The sequence below is a fragment of the Scomber japonicus genome, chromosome 3 (assembly GCF_027409825.1).
Source record: "Scomber japonicus isolate fScoJap1 chromosome 3, fScoJap1.pri, whole genome shotgun sequence".
Taxonomy (NCBI): domain Eukaryota; kingdom Metazoa; phylum Chordata; class Actinopteri; order Scombriformes; family Scombridae; genus Scomber; species Scomber japonicus.
In genome coordinates, this window is record NC_070580.1 from 26,036,347 (window position 1) to 26,057,911 (window position 21,565).

Genomic DNA, 21,565 nt, shown 5'->3' on the forward strand with positions numbered 1-21,565 from the left:
ATAAAAATGGTTCAGTCTAAAATTTTGTGACGCAAATGTAGCATAAAATTATGATACTCAAGTAAAGAACCTCAAAATTGTATCCAAGTACAGAAGTTGGTTAATATTTTCCACCAAAGACAATTGCAAAAATCTAAAACATTGACGCTGAATTAATTATACATTGCAACATTTTCTGCATCCTATTTTAGACAGATGTTAAACTGTTGAAAGTGATGAAAAGCCTGGTAACAGGTTTGACTAAAGAGATTTAATCCAGCCTTCAATTCACATTATATAACAGTGGCACATGACAGAGTGCATGTTAGTCATACAGATTTCAAATTTTATACATAATGGTTTAAAAGTAAATCAACAAAATTGTAGTGTGAGGGAATTGATATTACATTACAAAGAGCAAACAAAATACAATCATATATATATTACTATATTACAGCACGGATTATTCCATATTTTAGTTTAATTAAAACCTGCGTACTGCTTTGTAAGGAAACACCCTCGGCAGTGCTACGCTTGCCACACTTCAAACTATCAATCCAGGAAAAACCTGCCATTTCTAGAAATGTGTGCGTATCTTATACGAGAACTTAAAAGAACTTAAATTAATCAAATTAGTTGATAGTTGTGTAACTTCAGTTTAACAGTTAAATATTTTTTTGTCTTTTATTGTATTTAATGAAATACCCCTGGAAATTTAAATCAATCAATGTAAAATCAGCCAAACAAACCCCAACAACCCCATACTGGATAGATCAGATATCACTATTTAATTTAATATTTCATATTTTGTCTGATAACAACAGTATAGTAGTGAAAATAATGAAGATTGATTGATGGCACATGAAAATTAGTGCAAATGAACAAGATAAAAAGTTCCTACTGTACATCTGATATAATACTGATCTGTTAATTAAACTCACAAACTACATTCTTTATCATTTAGAGAAGGCAACAATCAAAGATATTTAGAATATTTACAATTATATAAAAAAAAAATGCAATCATGATCTTCTAAGAGAGCGCTGGTCCATACTGGGGGAAAAACTAAAGCTTCATTTCTAAGCAGCAGTCCTTGGTTTGTTATAAACAAGGAAGTCTGTGATATCATGCCACACATTGCTGTCATGGTAGAGGTAGTTCATTGAGGACTGCAGTGAGGGCTGGAGGGTGTGAGGGTAATACTCAAACAGCCACAAGACAATGCCCCACACCAGGGTGGCAAACAGTGGGAAAGGGTCTTTTTTAGGCTGGGGGATGAATCCTTTCTCCACAGCCAGGCGAGAAAGGGCGAACAGGATCCTAGACAGCAAGTACATGTTGATCTAGAGTAGAAAATAAAGAGTTTTAATGGATAGGAAACATTTGAGCAATTACAGTCTTGAGTTTGTGTTGTGCAGATAAAGGAAAGAGCACACGTGACAGAAGTGGATTTATGAATACAGGCGTGTCATACCTGACTATTGATGTTGTTATTATCTCCAAACACTAACCATCCTCCAATACAGGCAGCCAGAAAGGAGTGAGATTGCAAGCTCTTCCCTTGGATCTTCTCCTGCAAGGCCTGCAGTCCTTTGTATGTGAACACAAAGTATGCCAGGTTGCGGGAGTGGGTGTATGTGGCCTTCAAAATGGCTCTGAGTTTATCCTTCAAACTGACAGAGGGAAGAAAAACAGGTTCACACTTCAGAGGCATGGCACGTATGGCACTTGCAGGTTACTATTTAGCCAAAAATCTCTACCACACCTGAGTAGTGAATGTGCCACGTACTAAAGAAAGAATGTACAACCACACTCTGTCTTCAATTGCTCAATACACTACTTTAATATACAACGTTTCAGAGTGAAAGTGAAGACAGAGTCTGGATGTCCTTTCTTCCTTTCAGTAGTGTGATTACTACATAAAAATAATTTACAGCTCAATTCTTACCTGCCACTTCTGAATAGAAATGTCATCACCAGGGCATGTGGTGCTCTGATTTTGGCTCCATATCTGAGATATAAACACAAGATAATGAAAATGCAGGCTGGGAAAACGTGTAACTACAATACAATCTACAGTACTCATACCCAAACATGAGAGTAGTCAACAAAATCTCAACACAATACCACAACTATAATCTTATTTCACCCTTACTGCTCATATGCTGAACCTTCAGTTTCCCCTTATGATACACTTCTGGAGCACACATCTGTTTTTCATTCGTAAATGCTTCATCAGTCATTAATAAATGGGTGTTTGACCCTTAATGAATGTTTGTATTCTTCAGGTTTTACACAAAAACATTCATAATTACACAATAATATGGTTTTGTACTGCATAAATCAAGGGAACATAACAGCTATCAGTGTTACTTATATATGAAGAAAGCAACATTTCTGAATGGTGATTTATTTTCTGAATAAATAGGGATAAAATTTAACCCGTAAGTACCTATTTCATATGTATAAAAATGTGTATAAGCCGCACAATAATTAAAAAGATGAAATACTTCCATTTTGTTCTAATAAACTTTAAGAAAAGTCATAATACTTCAGGTTGAAATAGTGTTTATGGACAATTGGGTCACATTTGGCCAGAAAAATACATAAGGGTTACAATATCTCCATAAGTTATCATAATAGATCCAAACTAAACTATCTACAACCACACTACAGTTAATCAGCACCTTTTAGCAATTAGCAGGAAGTTAGCGGAGTAAACTATCTGGACGATGAGTCAAGCTAAAGACTTTACTGAAACAGTTTCACTCACACAGCGCCATTTCTGAAGCCTTTCAACACTGCCAATGCTGCTTTGTATTTCTCCTGCTGCAGCAAGTTGTTGACAGTATACAGCAGAGTTTTAATCGGATCTGGACCTGCCATGACTTTCACTACAGCTGCACGGACACAAATACATGATGCACCTGCACCCGAGAATAAAGTGTCACAGGGAAAAATGGTCGTAACGCAGGATGGTAACTTGGTTCCTATGTCATTTTAATTTAAGCAGACTGTCGGTGTTTAAAATAACCTAAAGATCCAAAAAAAATTAGCTTATATTTATATATCCTTACTTGAATGGCTCCATCAAAGTTTTTGGGGACAAAATAAACAACAGGTTAGTCAGGACAGAATAACATTGATCGGTTTATGTAAGATAAGATAAGATTGTATTAATCATCTAGAGGAGAAACTGAATGTCACCCTTACACAAAGACAAACAACATACAGGAAGGAAACACACAATACTCAGGCAGTACACGATAAGGTCAAGACACCACATCAAACCAATCAATCAATCAATCAATCAACAACATTAAAAAACTTCACTGCACCAGGTTTAAAGGATCTTCTAAATCGTTCTGAAGAGCACCTTGGCATTACAAGTCTGTCAATCAAATACAACAACGTTTCCATAAATTCTAAATGTATGAAGCTTATATATTTTCAATTTTTGTTGACATTGTCAGGAAGGTAATAATTTTGCTTTATGTGTATTAGGATGCATTATATTGAATGGTGTGCCTAATATTTTTACCACTCCATTACATACATGAGGGGCTTAATATTAGGAACACCGTCATTTTAATTGAATCCTTTGTAGTCTCATTGAGATGTGAATCTCTTTTTCAAGAGAGACCCTTCTACAAGAAATTCACACAACACACAATACACAATTCACCAACAGACAATAGATAAGTCAAACATATCACACACTAAGAGAAACATATGCAAACATGATTGACAACATACAAATACAAATGTTTAAAAAGAGTCCAGTTTTAAAGTCTTCTGAAGCTCGTTCCATTTGTGTGCTGCAAAATGATTTATTTGAAATCACTTTTACCAAGTTCTGTTTGTGGTACAGATACATTTAAAGCTAAGGTTAAAATATCCTGAGATAATGCACCCAGTACACCACCACCACTTACAATGATCACCTTTCTGACAATGTCAACAAAAACTGAAAATGAAGACTTTATGGCAGAGCTGTTGTATTGGATTGAATAAGACTGCTCAGGTGAACCTAATGAAGAGGCTGATGACTGTATACCTACTTATTAAACTGTTACGTAATGCTGGTTACTGGATTTTGCTACTGTACTATTACATAATCTCAGACTGGACACCTCATAAGAAGAGTCGAGACACATTTCACAACAGTACAGTGAATAGTCCTAACACACGTTGTGTCACTGTTTACATACTAATAGTGTACGGTATTAAAAAAACAGATTCCCACAGATTCCCACAGCTTTGCAGCTGTAAGCAGCTCCTCCTGTGTTGCTTTCTGTGTTCTGTATTTTGGGACAATATAGTTTAAAACAGTCAGAAATCTTGACTTAGTATGCATCTTGGAACCTTTGTGTATCATTATTATTGGCATTCTCAAAATCTGCTTAAAATTAGATAGTAGTATGTCATTGGGACACAGATACTTGTGAGGATGTTGCTATGGTGATTATTTAAGGGGCTTCTGACTGAATAGGGCCCACAATACATCCAGCAGGATGCATTTAATAATTAACAGTAGTATCAATATTAACCAGTGTAGTGTAACATTTACTTCCTCTGACGTAATATTAAGAATACCTTCATTGTGTTTTTTATATAAGGACAACAAACAAAGTCATGTTTTTAAATATGTTGAATAAGAAGAAATATACAAGCAAAAGTTATAGTGTCATATTACTGAATATTGTTAAGATTTGCAATGATTAAAAAAAATACAATTGACAAGCATCCTGCAGGAGCCCAGTGTTTGAATCATTTTATTACTGTTTTCTCTCAATCAATCCAGTCAATTGTTACATGAAACCCATCCTACTAATAAATAGTATTCAATCATTGACTTCCAGTTATCAAAAAAGTTAGAGCTTCAAAAAACAGTGATTACACTATCAACATGATTTACAATGCAATCAGTACATCTAAAACACTACTTTGCATATTTCTATACATCTAACTGCTCCATGATCTGGAACGCAGCAGTGATTAAACAGTGAAGTGGTTAAATCGGCCATTTCGGAGTGACAAGGTGCTATCATTAAGTCATCCACGTATCATTTGTAAACTGTTCACTTTTCTTTATAACAATCTCTGCAAAAATGTCCACAACAGCAGCTACTCACAGAGACAAAACCTTGTAGGTGTGTATGTACTGAATCACTGCCAGAGATGAAAGGAAACTGGGAGAAAACTGAAAAACATAGATATTAATATTGAGTATCAAGTGAGAATATAAGGCAAAATTTGAGGATACATCCTTTTGCATTTTACTGGGACCTTTCTCAAATTATTATGATTTTTTTTTTTTTTAGCTATTAAGAAGAACACAAACACTGCAATTATGCCAAGAAATTTACACCATGTTGCCAGTAAACGTACTCCACAGCTCTATGTTTAGACAGTTGAAGTTATTACTGGATACAAATACAAATCCATGTTACCAACAGGCCTGTTAAACAACATTTCAAATCCACAGTGACAAAGAGTGAATACAATCTGAGAAAGGTTAAGAACAGGCTTCCTTAAAACTGCTGTAAATAACCCAGTCAGTCCTGTTTTCTAACCAATAGAAAAATATATTTTATATTTAACGCTTTGATGAATTTGGGTGATGGCAGATTTTGGATTTCTATGTTTAGATTTTAGTTTTCATTTGGATTATAATGAGTAAAATATAGTTCACCTGACTAGTGACCAATTTGTAATAATTTAAAGGTAAGTAAATAATTATTTTTGGTGGCTGTGTCCTTTTTGAGTCAAATGGTTTAAAAAAATATACTTTGGTACTGTAGACTGATTCCATAGTCATTTAAAGTGAGACTCCACCTGATACTAAAACTAAACTAATTTGATGTTAGCAGAGCTTACATGAATTACACTATATCTGTACAAATCTGAATATCTAGTACCCTATAAAACTAGGGCCACTTGCTATTACTTCACTTCAAATCTGAAATCTCAACTTATTCCTGCAACTAAAATGGGTCCTGGGTGAATTATATGTATTAAGATATTAAACACATGTTTCTACTTTGTAAGTATTTACATAAACTGCATTAGTCACTTAACACATTTAACAGTTAAGATTCAGCATCTTATTGATCTAGGATAATACTTAACTCTGGACATCTAGCAGAGAATTGGCTACCATTCAGTGGGAATAGGTAATTATTATACAATTTTTATTTCTATTATGCAATATATTCTGATGCTCCCACTTCATTAGTAACGACTATTACTCCTCAAGAAAATCCTTCATACTTTGCGTCACCCTTTCTGAAGAAGGGAGTGACCATCCACGGTCAATTAAGCTTATATTACATATAGCACACACAGCATTTTGGGAAGCCAAGGTTTTTCAAATGAAATCACGCCCAAACCAGTTTCACCAAATGACACCTGCTAATATGCAAATGTCCTCTACTTCATATTGAAGAATTAAATCAATAGTAAATGTTGAAACTTACCAAATTCTTAGAAAATGATCAAACAAACCATTGTTTGGTTCTATTATTGGCAAAAATGTTTTCTACAAAACTATTGCACATAAAAATACAACTTCTCTCAAGAACAATCACAACTGTCTTACTGCTCACATGTGCAAACTAGTTAAAAGTTTGAACTCATTATAAAGTTAATTCATCAACCTTTCAAAATAAGTGAAATTATTATTACGATTAGCATGATTACACTTATCAAAGTTATTAAAGAAAATGTGTATGTGCTACGGGATTCTAGTCAGTCCAATCAGTCAGCTTACTGAGAAAAAAAAGAAAAAAAAATCCATTCATTCGTCCTTTCAAGAAAAAAAAAGTTGAGTCCGACAAAGTCAAAGCCATGTATGTGCCTTTTATCATTTCTTTTAGATATGAACTTTTTAATTTAAGTCAAAATGCACAAACATGGTCTGCTCTGAAATTATTATTCTAGTGCATATGCCTGACGAGGAGGCTCTTAAGAAATATTTTCTGCAGAAATTCACATGAATACATGTAGAAACTGCACTTGCACAATGTACAGCGAGTGCAGACATGACATGGTGAGAAAGGAGCGTCTTCTGTCTTCATTGCCTGATAGTGGGCTGAGCGGGGTGAGATAAGATGGATTAGGGCGGAACTGATCATATACGTGAGAAGTGACAGGGTGAAGAGGATTCACAGGTCTCTTGCGAGAGAAATTAAATTTATGACAAAACAGCTCAGGAACAGCTGTTACTGCATATGAATATGTGTCAGAAAATAAAAATGTGTACGTCCATCTACCAGTTCATAGGCAGCTCCTGGCTGCAGAGAGAATCTGTTGTAAAGCACTCTTGTCTGACATGGATATGGTTCGTTCCTCCCATCCTGTCGCTCCTGCTCTTGTTACTCCTGCCCAAAGCCCTCCGTCTCTTCTATGGCGAACATGAGTTTCTCCTTCAGCTGCTCATAGCTCTTGTAAGGAGGGAGGTCCAGACGATTAAAGCTTGAAATAAGAGAGAAAAGAAATGACTCTTCACAGAAATACATTTGATTTAACCTGTACCCCCCATTTTTCTATTTTTTTTGGTTCACTTGAAACAAAGTGCTTGGTAACATTCAACTGGTAGACCACTTTTTTAGATGAGTGAAATACATTTTGCCACTGGCCCGGTCCGCAGCAGTACATTGCTCAGCTTCTGTGCCGGTACTCCTGTCTGCTTCTCCAAACTGTGGTTTGCTGAACCAAATCAGGTAATACAGGACCTCAAAGTTCAAGTATGTAACTCTGACACTAAGCATTTAGAAATGGTACTGCAGCCCACGTTCAAAACACTGGAGAGAGCTGTCACTCCTCACCCCCTCCTCCCAGAGTTGACGTTCATGCGGGTTGCCAGTTGTTCGACGTGATCCTGCACGCACGAGACGAGCACAACATACACAATGCGGAGTGAGGAGGCGACCCACAGTCAGACATCCCAATGTGCAGAAAGTCATTTCAGGGAGGTCCATTCCGAGGGGAGGGGGTTACACTAGGTGTCTGTCCGGGGGCGGGTGTGATCGGTCTAATAAGCGGCAACAGAGTTTTAAGGACACTTTGCTCTCACACAAATGCGAATATTCTGGCTGGACTACTACTGTCCGTGATATCAGTGTTTGAAATTAACATGATTCCTTAATGTATGGTGACATATCAGGGCCATTTTATGATTACTTGGAATATATTTCTTACATACAGCTATATTTAAAACAATCCCACTTCAAAAATCCAAACTATCCCCTGAAGGCTGCATTTTCACATGACGCTGCATGAGAGAATTTATTAAACAAATAAACTGTCAGCTGTATTACTCGAAGTTCAGCAACAATGCACTCTCATATGCAAATACATAACCTCAAATGTCAAAGTAAATACAAACAATAAAGGAAGGAATGCAAAAAGGCTGAATCAGATATGACTAAGGGGGCTTGGTCATGAAAGTTAAATCCTACACCAATTTGAACAAGGATTCTGATGTCATACCTTATGAAGGAGTTTTTTTGGGTGTAGAGGCAGAAAAAAATGACCTTACCATGTGTGGCTTCGTGGAAGCCAGTTCTCTTTGCCCACTTTCTCGATGCAGAACTTTTGGGGCCCGTTGCTTCCTGTATTTGTCAAAAGTAAACATAAAGACAATGAAATCAAATAAACCATTCTGACGTGATATACAGTGTGAGCGTGTGTCTGTTTTGCGTACCCATCAGATCAGTGAAGCCACCCACAGGAAGACGACAAGTTCCTGTGACAAACTGCAGCAGTCTCATCCTCTTCTCGTTGTCCATCTCCTTTACAAACTGTCAACAGATCATTTTGTTATGTTGTTATTAAATCCAGCACTGAACTCCATTATACATGAACAGTATATTAGTATAATTCTCTTGATGTCCCAAAGTTTGCTCGGTTGTATTAAACCGTATTAAAATCCGCAGAGGAAATGGTGTTTTGTCTCTTACAGCTGTTAATCATGATTGAATTGAACATATAAGTATAGTAACAGTACAGTCTGAGTGTGTGTGCTGGAGTATGTGCCAACCTGCCAGAACCACAGGATCTGCTTGCTACTGCGGGCGTAATGTCTGTAGATGGTGTTCCTCTGCCAGTCAACCAGATCTATCTCTTGCATCCCGCACAGCATCACCTAAACACAAGAAGGAAGCAACATTTTCACTCTTTTAAACTAGACCTATAAAACATCACAGCAGAATCAACACAATTTTGAAATCTGATGTTCACAAGAGAAGACCAACCACAGTCTGTTTATAAAATGAACTTTTCCTATTCCTATTCTTATTCTTATTAATTTAATACCTCTAATTCCTTAGCATCAAAGTACTGAAGATATTGCTGGGGCAGAACTTCATTGAAGCCCTCAAAGAACGCCTGAGTCTGCTCCTCCACTCCTCTGGACAGCCTCCACTCTGCCACTAACCTAGACACAGAGATATAAAGATTATTGCATAACTGCATACAAACTGAGGAAAGAAAAATGACCAACTGCTGTACACTTGTGGTTGTGTAATATATACCATGGTGCTGCAGCTATTACAAGTCAGCCTGGATGATATCATCAGTAAATGTGTGGGGTGTAAAAGTGAAGTACAAATGTGGTATATGAAGATGGACGGTTAGTAAAAAGCAACAGAGGATGCAGCAGTACCTGATGTATTCCTCCTTGTTTTCCTCAGTTACTTGAATGTTTCCTCCGTCTGGTTTCAGCTCGTGGGTGGTGACCTCACCCAAGATCTCCTTGTCAACTGAGAAAAACATCTCCAGACCGCACTCCACTATGTTATTGTCCCTGTAGAGAGAGGATTATTAGCATTAACACAGTTTCAATCACAAAACTATAATCCATTCCTCCATCTCTATCAAGGATAAGAGTATTGTAAATTATTTTATCTATTTCTCAAACAAACCAGTCGAGTCAGCTGGTGGCCCACCCAGAGCCCGGCTCTGCTTGAGGTTTTTTCCCCATTAAAAAGAGGAGTTTTTCCTTGTTGCTGTCGCCAAGTGCTCATGGGGGAATATTGTGTCTCTTTAAATCAAACAGTAAGCTCTAGACCTGATCTATGTGAAAAATGCCTTGACATAACTTCTGTTGTGGTTTGGCTCTATAATAAGAATTGAAATTGATCCAGTCGTGTTATTGTATATTGATAATAGAATGTGTGCTATCAATCTCCTTTTATTTAAATGTTTAAACAAAACTATGTTAAGTGCATAATGAGAAAAAAACTATTATACTAATATTCTGGCCCCACTTAAACTTCATGCAACTCCCCCCACCCCATCATCAACATATCATGTGCATGTCCCTCAGCAACCCACCCACCATGTTACACATTATGTCTACTATCCCCAGACCTACTTGATCCAGATGAGAGAGTTGTAAAATTCTGGATCTATGGACTCCAGATCTTTGAGAGCCAGAGGTTTATTCAGGATACGCTTGTAGAAGGGCAGGGAGAAACCTGTGTCGATGAATTTGCCGTGGAACAAAGCCTAGAATGGAAATACAAAGTTGTCAGGTGACATGATCCATCTTTTTTTGGCATTGCTTACAGTTCAAAAGGACACAGTAAGACATGTGTAGGCAAACAGTGCAGGTACCATGGCAATGAAGCGCCCAATGAACTTGAAGTACTTGAGGTGATCAGGGTTGATGTAGGAGGCGGGGTTGATCTGCAAGCAGTAGTTGTCCTTGCCAGCATACTCAAATAAACAGTACATGGGGTTCAGTACCTCATGAGAAAGCAGGAAGAACCATTCCCTAAAAAGAAACCATGAAAAAAATAAACAATGAAGTGGAAGTGTTCGTACTGGTTGAGCGAGGTAGTTTGCCAAAGCTTTTAGATCAGTGTTCAGAATTAGGCACACTGTTATTATTGCAACAGGTTGTGTTTGGCAAGGTGGTGCCAAAAGCTACAAATGCATACAAAACACACCTTATAGAAGGAGTCATTCAATAAGTTCAAACAATAACATTATTATAAGTGGAAACTATTTACCTAGCCACACCTCCGTAGTCCAAACCTTCCTCTCCAGGAAAAATGATCCACAGTCTCCGCCTCAGATCTTGAGGGTGGAAGCTCATGATCTTCGAATGCAGACAAAGAATTAAAAGAATTGCACATCTCAACCATTATCGTGATGATGGTCCTAGAAACGAAGAAAGAAGACAGTATATGCACATAATCACCTGTTGGAATGAATCCTCAAACAAGGTTTTCCTGGTGACGGTAATCTTAATGTGCTGAGGCATTGACAATTGCTGAGAGGGGGAAACACAAAACATACAAATATTAACAGACTTGAATGCTTTGCATCATTGCACAGTCAAGTACCGATAGATATGAAATGCCCATGGTAAAATAGCAGATGGATGATTTTCCCCTTGTTAGTTTTATAATAGAAGATAATTAAGTATTTTCATAAATGTGCTGAGGTGGTACTTACTTGACACCAGAACCTGAAGTATTGCACTTTGGCTTTGAAGTCCCTGACATAGGTTATCTGTGGCCCATTCTCACTGTGGAAAAGACCAGAAGGACCACTTTCTCACAACTCAAGAAACACACTCAGGAAAGGTATGTAAGTGCTTATACACATCCATGATTTGACAACTGCAATTATGCTGTCACTATGTCTATCATTTAGGCATATTCAAATTATGTATCTGACATGATACAATGGACAATGGTAGCAGGTGGAGTCAGATGATGTCAAGTCTTTTCTCTTCTTCTACATTGAATGACATCTGTGTATTTAATGGGAGCAAGCCAACACAAACAATTTACCAACAACTTACAGTGAGGATTTCCCTGTGCGTGGGTCGATGTAGGTTGTGGTTCGCCTGTTGTGGTCTACAAAGTAGGGAATGCCATCCACTGTGAACCTCATCTCCCAGCCTTCTGGCAGAGGTTTGTCATTCAGCAACCTGAACAACACAAACACACATGAATACATAAAGCTATTTATTAAAAAAAAAATAAGCTAGCCACAATCTTCACATTACAAGGGGAATTGGGGAATTATGTTGTACACAAACAGAAGCATTAAGTATTTATGATCACATCAAAATTATACCAGGAGTTACAACATATGTAATGCTTTTGCATTCCTCCAAATATGACATGATTGTTCTGAAGTTTGGGGTTTGCTTGATATGAACAGGTTTACAGGAAGTCAGACTGAGATATATATTTTTTTTTTCAGACTATTTTGTATATCTTTGAATATTCAGTATTATATTTTTATTCAAAAATAATCCAAGGGATTCAAAATACCATCTTTATTTTATTATCAATGAAGGTTTCTATCCTTTTTTTTTTTTTTGAGCAGAATACAGAATGATGCTATATTCAAGGGTAAAGAAAACTTCAGATAAAGAAAACAGCGCTTCCTCCAAACTGCTTGACAATGATTAACTGAATACATTAAATATCGTTTAGTCAGATGCTTTTTCCTTTGTGCGCCCACAAATTCCTCATTAGCTGCAGTTTACTGATGATCCAGCACAGGAACCATTTAAAAGTAATTATCTTGTATTAGTCTGTACAGTCTCAAGACTTTTGAATCCAATCGATACCTTTGAGAAAGCTTGTTGTTATCTTAAATCATTAAACATTTTTTGCTTCCACACCACCCTGAATGTTTGCATGTTTTTACTGCCATTGAGATGTCCAACCCTCTTAAGTCTTGAAGCAGAGAGGAAGTATTATCTACATCAAGAAATTTATAAATACTGGAGCTGGGTTGCTGACACATTGTTGCCCCTCACTGGCCACGACACAGAACTACAACTAGGGATATATTACTTGAATGGCAGAATCATTTATACTCCAAAGGTTTGACTAAGGGTTAGGGTTAGGTGTTAATGTGATAAAACATAGCAAAGTTGAGCTGTATAGCGCAATATCTTCAAAAGAGATGGCAGCAACAAAACAAATCTTACTGAACATAATAAATACTGCCCTGCTTCTGATTTGTTGATTTCTGCTTTTGAGGTTTCAGCATCCGTAAATTTGCACTTAGGTGGAGTGTGTTGATCATTATCCACACATACACACACATACACACACACACACTCACCCTTGTGTCCTGGGGTCTTCCCACTGTGTCGTTCGAGTCGGGTGATGAACAAAATACACTCTGCCATTGGTGTCTGTTCTCTTCTCTGACATAACAAAAAAAACAACAAAAAAATATATATATATTATTTCCAGTCCTCCTTTTGTTTATTATGGATTCTTGACATTTCAGTAATTACAGCTAAACTAAATGTCTAATGCTCAGTGATATTTACCCCAACCATGCGGCAAAGGTCCCAGCGGGTCAAACTCTTTATTGGCTGTCGCTGCGAGCTGGTCTTGAAGCTGAGAAGAAAAGAGAGAATTTGACACATGCTGATACGGCCTAAAAAAGAATTTAAAATAGCTATCATGATTCATGAAGACTCATCATTGGGCCAAATTAGACACAGAAACACTGAGAAGAAATATAGATGTCAAAAGCTTACATTTAGGAAGAAATGACCATGACGGACATTTTAAAGCAGTAGCTTGTTTACTGGGGAACCATAACGGTGGTTATAGATTTTATTTTAGAGGATTTTTAGGTGATTAAATTGATTTTGAGAATGCTAAAATATATTTCAGGCACACAGTTTGTCATCTTTGTGAGTTACGCACAAAAAGAAAGTGACCATAAAAATCATCATGTGGCATTTAAGTTCTGCTTCTGCATGATCTCACATGCAAATTCCTTCATTTTGGAGAAGTGTCAGCTACTAATACATCCTTATTATAGAGTGGCATATGATACTAGAAATATTTGCTTTAAGCATAATGTTTCAAGAAATACACTACATTAACTTCTTAACTCTGAATTTTGACTTTCTCATTAAATTAATCTGAACTAATACATATTCTTATCAAATCTTCAAACTGTGTTTTACATCGAGTAAATAAAACCAGTCTAACCAGTGGTTAACACAGTGACATCTCTCACCCCATAAATGAACCTCTGGTTGAACTGCTGCATTGCTCCCTGCAACTGGCTGCGCTGGTGCTGCCACTCCTCATAGTTACGCACTGACTCCTGCGTGGGGCGTTGCCATGTAGTAGTTCGGGTCATGTGGTCGACATAGTACACCCTACCCATTGGGTCCACCCTGCGCTCCCACCTACAGAAACAGGAGTAAAAAGAAAGCAGTGCTAAGTTGACAATGTAGGCCAAATGTCTGATCTGTCAAAGGACTTCACCTGGCTTCCATATTTAAAGCAGAAATACAGGTAATTTAAATTTGTCCTAGTATTATACTGTAATCACATCTGACATTAAATTTAGAAACATAAAGTGCAGTTAAAAAAGAGTGCAGCTCTACAGTTATTATAAAAGTGGTGATAAAATATGTCTCTTCTAATCTGAGACCATTTTTATTGTATTATACCACACAGTCCAAAAGAGCAGAGCAAGAACCATGTTAATATCCATAGTATAAAAGATGAAGGTGTTTTGGTACCCTGTAGGCAGAGGGTCAGGCCTCTCCCAGGTTGTTCTTTTCTCAATGTGATCCACATAGTACATGCGTCCATTCTGGTCTACCCTTTGCTCCCACCTGCAAAGACAACACGAATGAGTGAGCAGAAAACTGGATTCAGCTGGAGGTCAACTGCATAGTAAAGAGATTCAGAGTCATACTGCCACTGAAAACAACTGCTCTTTAAAATGCCTACAACTTGACAACATTAAAAAATAATAACACACATAAGCATTTATACAGTAAGGTATTTTCATAGGTGTCTTAGCAGAGACTACTTTCAAAGAGCTGAAAAACAAAGTGTAGTGCATTGCCCTTTACCCTGGTGGCAAGGGACCGTTGCTCATGGGTGTGATTCGAGGAGCTACAGTGGTCGGAGCAGCTGAAGCAGAAGCCGCTGGTTTGGGGCCACTTGTTGTCTGTGAGGAACTCGCTGTTGCTGTTGCTGTTGCTGTTGCTGTTGCTGCTCCTGCACCGGCGTCATCCTGCTGATCTGAACACCCGCTTGCGGATGCCTGAGAGGAGCCATCTGTGGGTGGGCCTTCACTCAGCTCACTGGGAGAAGAACTGCTGGAAGAAGCTGGAAGGGGTGGAGGAGCGACAAGGGCACAGAGAAAGCATACATTTGTAAATGCATTTGCAGTGGTGTGTTTGTTTTCATTGCAGTCACGTGAAAGTGCACATACCATTTTAGTGTATGAAAGGAATCTCTGGTATGCGAGAATGGCAGTGAAATATTTGACTAGTATGAAAAATGATATGTGAATCCATGTTAGAGTGTTACTACTTATATTGATTTCAAAGTCATTTGTATTTTCCTACTTGGTGAGGCTGCAGGTCTGCGGGGTGTAGGAGGTGGAGGGCGGGCAGGTCGGGGAGGACGTGAAGCAGTAGAGCCCCCTGGAGAATGGGAAGGAGAACCTGTACCATTCACAGTGTGACCATTAGGTACAATGACCCATTCATCTGAGTCACTGGAGGGAGACATGTCTCTGCTGGCCCTTTGGATTAAAATGAGAATATTCACAGTGATGTTACGCTACAGGTACATAATGTTTATTATGTATTTAACCAAACTAATATCCCAAGATATGTCCAAAAACGCTCTTAGAGTCCCACAATTAAGGGTTTATTACCTTATGTCATTGTCTCCATTTTGTGTTGCCTTTCCATTTGGAACAGAAGCTGGAATGACAGAGAACGGGAAAGCAAGTGTACAATAATTCAGTATGCTGTTGGTGGTACAGAGTTTTCTTTATACTTTGTTATTTCCACAATATTAAAGAGAACTAGAGCCAAAAACACAGTGTTTTTTGGCCCATAGTGACATCATTAGTTGACTCTGATAACAATGTATTCGTATTCGCCGATGTAATGGTCTCTTAAATGTGGTCCTTGATATGGACTAAGAGGCATATGTTACACTTGAAAAATACATGAAGGCACTGTTTTATGTTGCCTCAAACATATAACTGGCATTCCTGTGAGGCAATTTCTTGTTACTCCTTGACTGTATTACACAATATCTATGATAACCTAAAATCAGTCTATGATATTAGCCAAGCCCGTTGAAAGAGCTCTGATCATAGGCCAAATAACATTACATTTGTGTTGTGCTTTTTTAACTAAAATGATTCTCAGCAATAGTTTCTTACCCTGTTTTCTCTCTGCCGCAGCAAAGGTTTCTGGGTCCACCTGCAGGCCATCCAGGCAGACTGACAGGTCACCTACAATGTCCCGCGAGTCTCTGTCAGAAGACAGCTGCAGTGTCTGCACCACCTCACACACTGAGGAAGAAACAAAATCACCACCCCGCGATAAAACAGGTGCTTAAATTTTGCAACACTGACAAAACCCATCACACAAACACTAACTTATCTCATCACAACAGCATCAAAACAATTGCTAAGGCTGCACCGAGGTAGTAGAATTTGCCACTGTATGTATTTACCGTTCCTAATATGATATCTGATATTAAAAATAATAAAGAATTAAGTAACATTTTCCTTAGGTAGGTCACCCTCACTGGTATTTAACAATCAGCTGATTACCAAGGCATGTGTTACTGGTTTTAGACTTGCTAGTGAGAGTAGGGGCCTATAAAGATGGCAGTGGAAGTCACACGGTCAGCTCAGGCCACTATAGTCACATGTAAGAAACATGGCCTGAGGGGCCACCAACAGGGCGTTTTGAATGTTGTCCTCTGATGGCAAATGAAAAGCAGGCAGCTGTAATTCAGAATATGGACCTGAATTTTATGTCACATGATTTGCACACGCTGACCAGGTCTGAGGGGACCCTTTGTACAGAGTTATAAACACACAGCAAGCACAGGTCATGAGCCTTAGTAAGACCTGCATCCCAGGGAAATGGAAAACTAGTCAGTAGTGTGCATGTTGGTTGTTAATCTTATCAGAGGCCAATAAAACATTCCCATAACAAACACCAGCACATATCCACTCTTACATAACAAGTGTGTACAGTGTCTACACTTTACACAACATCTGCCAAATACAATATGCTGCTGATAGACACAGACATTAAATTAATACTGACAGTGAAATTACAAGGACTGATTATCCTGAAATAAACAAGCCATCCAGGGGAGGTTTTTTTTTTCGCCTAAATATTTCAGAGTATTCTGTGGGAATCAACTGTCTGAGCCAGGAGATATTAATACCATGCTCTTCTTTGGATAGCTTTCTTTTTCATATTTGGGACTAAAATGGCAAATAACAGTATAAGCAAACACCACCGAAAGACTACTGTGCTATAACAAGTTCCCACAAAGATAAGTCCATAGGAGAATAAAGGTAGTGTGGACTCACATTTCAGGTCATTAGCCTTAAGGGTCTCACTGAGCTCCAGTGTGGCCATTCCCAGTAGGATGTCTGCCTTGAGCGTCTGGTGGCTCCAAACACGAAAGATCAGCTTGCTGACAGGAGTCACGATCCTGTAGAGAAGCAAGGAATTGTTAACATGTTGTGTCAGCAAACAGCGGAGAAAACAACACACCAGGATAAATCAGTAAACAGATCAGTGGGAAATACATCAATGCCAATTTTGGTGTTCAATTAATCATTAACTTCACTCACAAAGAATACATTCCTAACTCTATCCTGGTTACTGCTTCAAATGTGAGGGTTTATTTGCTTTTTTTTCATGGTTGACTTTAGTTGAATACCTTTTTGGTAAGACTGCAAAAAGAATTCTGGGCTCCAAGGTGGAAAATAAATACATATTTTCAGGTTTGATACTATTAATACATGTGAAATACAGTGCTCTTATTATTTATGCAACAAGGCTTAATTAAGGAATAGCACTGAGGTTGGTCATTAGTGTCACTAAACAGTTGCTAAATTGAACCCACTGGGCCCTGTTTTGATGGTGCAAACACATAACAATGGTAAAACAGTAGGTGTTGGGTGCAAGAATAGTGAGAGCTCCCCCATTATTTTTGTTTTGATACATCAAATATTTCCTTAACGTATTTAGTCTGTCTTTGTTGAATCGCCAAATTCAAAGCTGAATGACCTATATAAATATAATGTTACCACCTACAATACTGTATGTAGACTAAATGTAGCTTTCTATTGAGTTGATAATATTTCTATTATCCATTTGCATGTTTATCAGCTTCAGTATTTGCTTGCTTACTGTTTCCTCTCCTGTGACAAACGGTAACACCCATACTTACACAGTGACAGCCTGCTTCCATTTGGGACTGTGCGTGTTGTTGCATTTCTCAGTTCTCTTTGACTGGCCGTCCACAGCGACCTCCACATATGGACTTGGACCAAACCAGTTCTTTTTGTTTTCCTTCAGCTTGGCTGAAAGCACTGCAAAGCACAAATGAGGTGACCCTGAAGGTAGTGTAACTCTCAGTGGGTTTAATCAGAAGTCATCAGTGGTTACAACTGGGTGAAGATGGGACCGTTGTTTATACCATTATCATACAGTATACATAGCACACCTCCCAATGCTAAGTACAACAAGTCACTGACAGATCTTTGTCATAAAACACTGAACATTACAATGCAACAACCAAATGGTCAGTGGTAGGGCTGGATATCGATACTCAATACCTTTAAGGTATCGACCAAAATAAATCTATACTAAGTAGTATCAAAATATCTCCCATCAAATGATACCTGCAGTCGATCCTTTTTTCACCCGGAGCTAGAAAATATGACTATTTGTATGGACTTGCTCACAGCCAATCAACATAAACATTATTTGATTTATTGCGACACGTGATTGTCTGAAAGTGTTAATAATTTGAAAACTTTCAAAATGCATTTGTGTAAAAATCAAATAATTTAGATGTGGAGGAGGGCCGGCATTTTATGCAATTGAATGCTTCTATTCACATGATGGATATCTAATGAAGGACTCAGTTGGTATCGGTATCACTTAAAGGGTACTTGGATTGATACTGGTTTTAAAACGAGAACTAGACCCATTAAAACCCAGTACTAGTAAATAGTCCATTCATCAGTTTCTTTCAATGACAGCTGAAGTAACTTACCAGTGACTTGCAATTGGGCCTTCATGGTTCATCCATAACACTGCAGCCTTGTGCAGCTACACCAAAAGGACGTTCAACACCTGCAACCAATGACATGAGACGTAAACACAGGAATACTCTATGTAGGTAACCCACTTAATGAATGATTAGGATCAAGCTGAACAATTCATTGAAACTGTATCAAAACTGAAATATGGCCTGCTGCAATTTTCAAATCACAGGAAGTGCAATATCTATGAAATAAGTGTCAAAATATCATTTTAAATTAAATACACATCATATTCTACAGGCTTAAGAAAACATCTTTGTTCACCCCAATGAGTTTAGACCTAGATTAGTCCACCAGGTTTCTACAGTCAGTGTAAGATATAGACTGTCTTTACATACAAAAGCACACATGGAGATTACATTTAAATCAGTCTCTAATTATTCAACAATATTTAACAAAAGGACAATCTTGTATCTTCATAAACCAACAGAATAAAATCTAAAATTTTCAGCTGACTTTGCTTCATGGATAAATAAATTGAGCCTACACTTCAACATCATTAACCCCAAAACTATGGCACAAACTACCGATATATCAGGGAAGCCAGTTCACTCAAGTTAAAGCTAAAAACTTCAGTTTAGCTTTTCTATCAGTCACTACTGCACTTAATTTAATAGATGTATTTTTACTCGATTTTTGAATTGTTTTTATTCAATTTTTTTGCTACTTTTACTATATACTATTTTAAAAATCATTTTTATTCTTATATTCCATCTTATATTATATTTATGCTTTTATTTTTTTTCCCTTTTTCTTTAGTTTTGGTTTTGTTTTTAACATTGCTCTATGCTCCTTTTAGTGTGAAGCACTTTGTGTATGTTTATTTTTGTTTGTAAAGCACTTGGAGGTGCATTTATTGTATGACAGGTATAATAAAGATATTATTATTAGTAGTAGTAACAGTAGGAGTAGTAGTATATTATAATATATAATCCCACTATAAGGACATTGTATCTACTGCCCAGCACGTGTTTTACATACAGCACTGTCCAAGTCTGTCATACCAAAAACAATACAGTTAAGATCACTATGGTTGTCAATTACATACATTGCCGCCAAATAAACATTATTGATGTGATCTTGGCTATTTCAAGAAACTAATTTAACTTAGTCACTTCTATAACAGTAAATCCCAACCTTAACTCGGCTAAATGAGTCTCACTAAACCTGCCGTGCTAATCTTTCACCGTCCTCTGACAGAGCGACAAGATCATATAAACAGTGGACAGCAGGGAAACGTTCACATAGGAGACATATATTGACAGAATCAGATGATAATTCATGTAATAAATATAACATGAAATTATAAACGAGGCCAAAGGAAACGTCCCTTACCAGCTTTAACGTGAACTGTGAGGCTAGCAGGAGGGTTAGCCACCAGGAGCTAAAACACTAGCATTGTTTTATATATTTATATATACATTTAACGTTTCAGAAGTGACATTATAAAGATGGCCTGTTGGCTTTGATGTAGATATTTAGTGAATTAAAACAGGACATGTTAAAGTCCTGGGCAACCTGGACCAACTTTGCTCTCCGACGTCCTGAACCAAAGCTAAGAGCTAACCATTGCATTCACTAACATTAGTAATGCTAACGGCAGCCGGCTCCCGGAACTGAGCCGAACGTTCAATGGAGTAAACCTGACACTTCTGGTTCAGTAAATGTCTTTATCGTTCCTACCTGACGGAGGCAGACGATGAAGGGTCACACAGACTTTACTTTCCTAGATTGTTGACAGCTTGGTGCCTGCCATCAGCACACACTGCTGTTCCGCTAGCTAGCCAGGACGATACCAGCTTTTCCGGTGCCTAGTTTTCACAATAAAAGTTAAATACAAATTTAAAAAGCACTTTTCATATAGGATAATGTAACACGGCGTGCTTTACATGTTAAAAAACAAATAAACAAGCACACAAAAAAAACACAATAAACAACAAACAATGCAAAAACATACTCAATAAAAACAGGAAACGCTATGACTCTTGTGAATCTGCTGTGTGGAAACACCAGAGGTAGGATAAAGATGTAAAAAAAAATAGTGGGTATATACAGTCTATGGTAAAACCAGAAGTGTGAGGAGGGGTATTAAAACAAAGAACTAATAATAAACAGTAATAAAACTCTATCTGTACAGTATAGCTTTTTGTTTTTTATTTAGATACCAAAAATTGGGCTGGAGCCAAACCCAGCAATCATTGGGTGAGACAAGTCGCCAGTCAATTGCAGAGTTTGAGAACCACTGCTGTCGAAAATATGCAAGTTGTACAGATCAGGGAATTGTTTTTGTAAGGGTGAAATGTATTGCCAGGTTTAGGCTTCATATAAATGTTTACCATAGACTGCATAGTTTACACAGATACAACAGTTCATAACAGCCATGATAAATGGACAGTAGAATATAAAATGCATTTATTCAAAACCTCATCCAAGTAGCATGAGTGACACTCTCTGTCCT

General features: G+C 37.6%; 2 protein-coding genes across 2 annotated transcripts; both read right to left on the reverse strand.

The window, feature by feature from the left end:
- Positions 1-249: 249 nt before the first annotated feature.
- On the reverse strand, positions 250-2,905 carry pxmp4 (peroxisomal membrane protein 4). Its single transcript, XM_053316750.1, has 4 exons — positions 2,753-2,905; positions 1,928-1,990; positions 1,454-1,652; positions 250-1,322 (listed from the first exon to the last, which is right to left on the reverse strand). Exons 1-4 carry the CDS (start codon positions 2,863-2,865, stop codon positions 1,059-1,061), a joined length of 639 nt encoding a protein of 212 aa, XP_053172725.1. The 5' UTR covers positions 2,866-2,905; the 3' UTR covers positions 250-1,058.
- Positions 2,906-4,736: 1,831 nt separating this feature from the next.
- On the reverse strand, positions 4,737-20,886 carry LOC128356257 (E3 ubiquitin-protein ligase Itchy-like). The gene is made up of 24 exons (XM_053316746.1): positions 20,791-20,886; positions 19,059-19,138; positions 18,228-18,369; positions 17,359-17,483; positions 16,186-16,317; positions 15,667-15,715; positions 15,353-15,531; positions 14,852-15,110; positions 14,513-14,608; positions 13,999-14,173; positions 13,295-13,364; positions 13,081-13,165; positions 11,798-11,926; positions 11,446-11,518; positions 11,189-11,260; positions 10,998-11,086; positions 10,600-10,759; positions 10,358-10,491; positions 9,647-9,787; positions 9,298-9,418; positions 9,023-9,127; positions 8,687-8,783; positions 8,522-8,594; positions 4,737-7,455 (listed from the first exon to the last, which is right to left on the reverse strand). Exons 2-24 carry the CDS (start codon positions 19,081-19,083, stop codon positions 7,356-7,358), a joined length of 2,631 nt encoding a protein of 876 aa, XP_053172721.1. The 5' UTR covers positions 19,084-19,138; positions 20,791-20,886; the 3' UTR covers positions 4,737-7,355.
- Between the last annotated feature and the right edge of the window lie 679 nt (positions 20,887-21,565).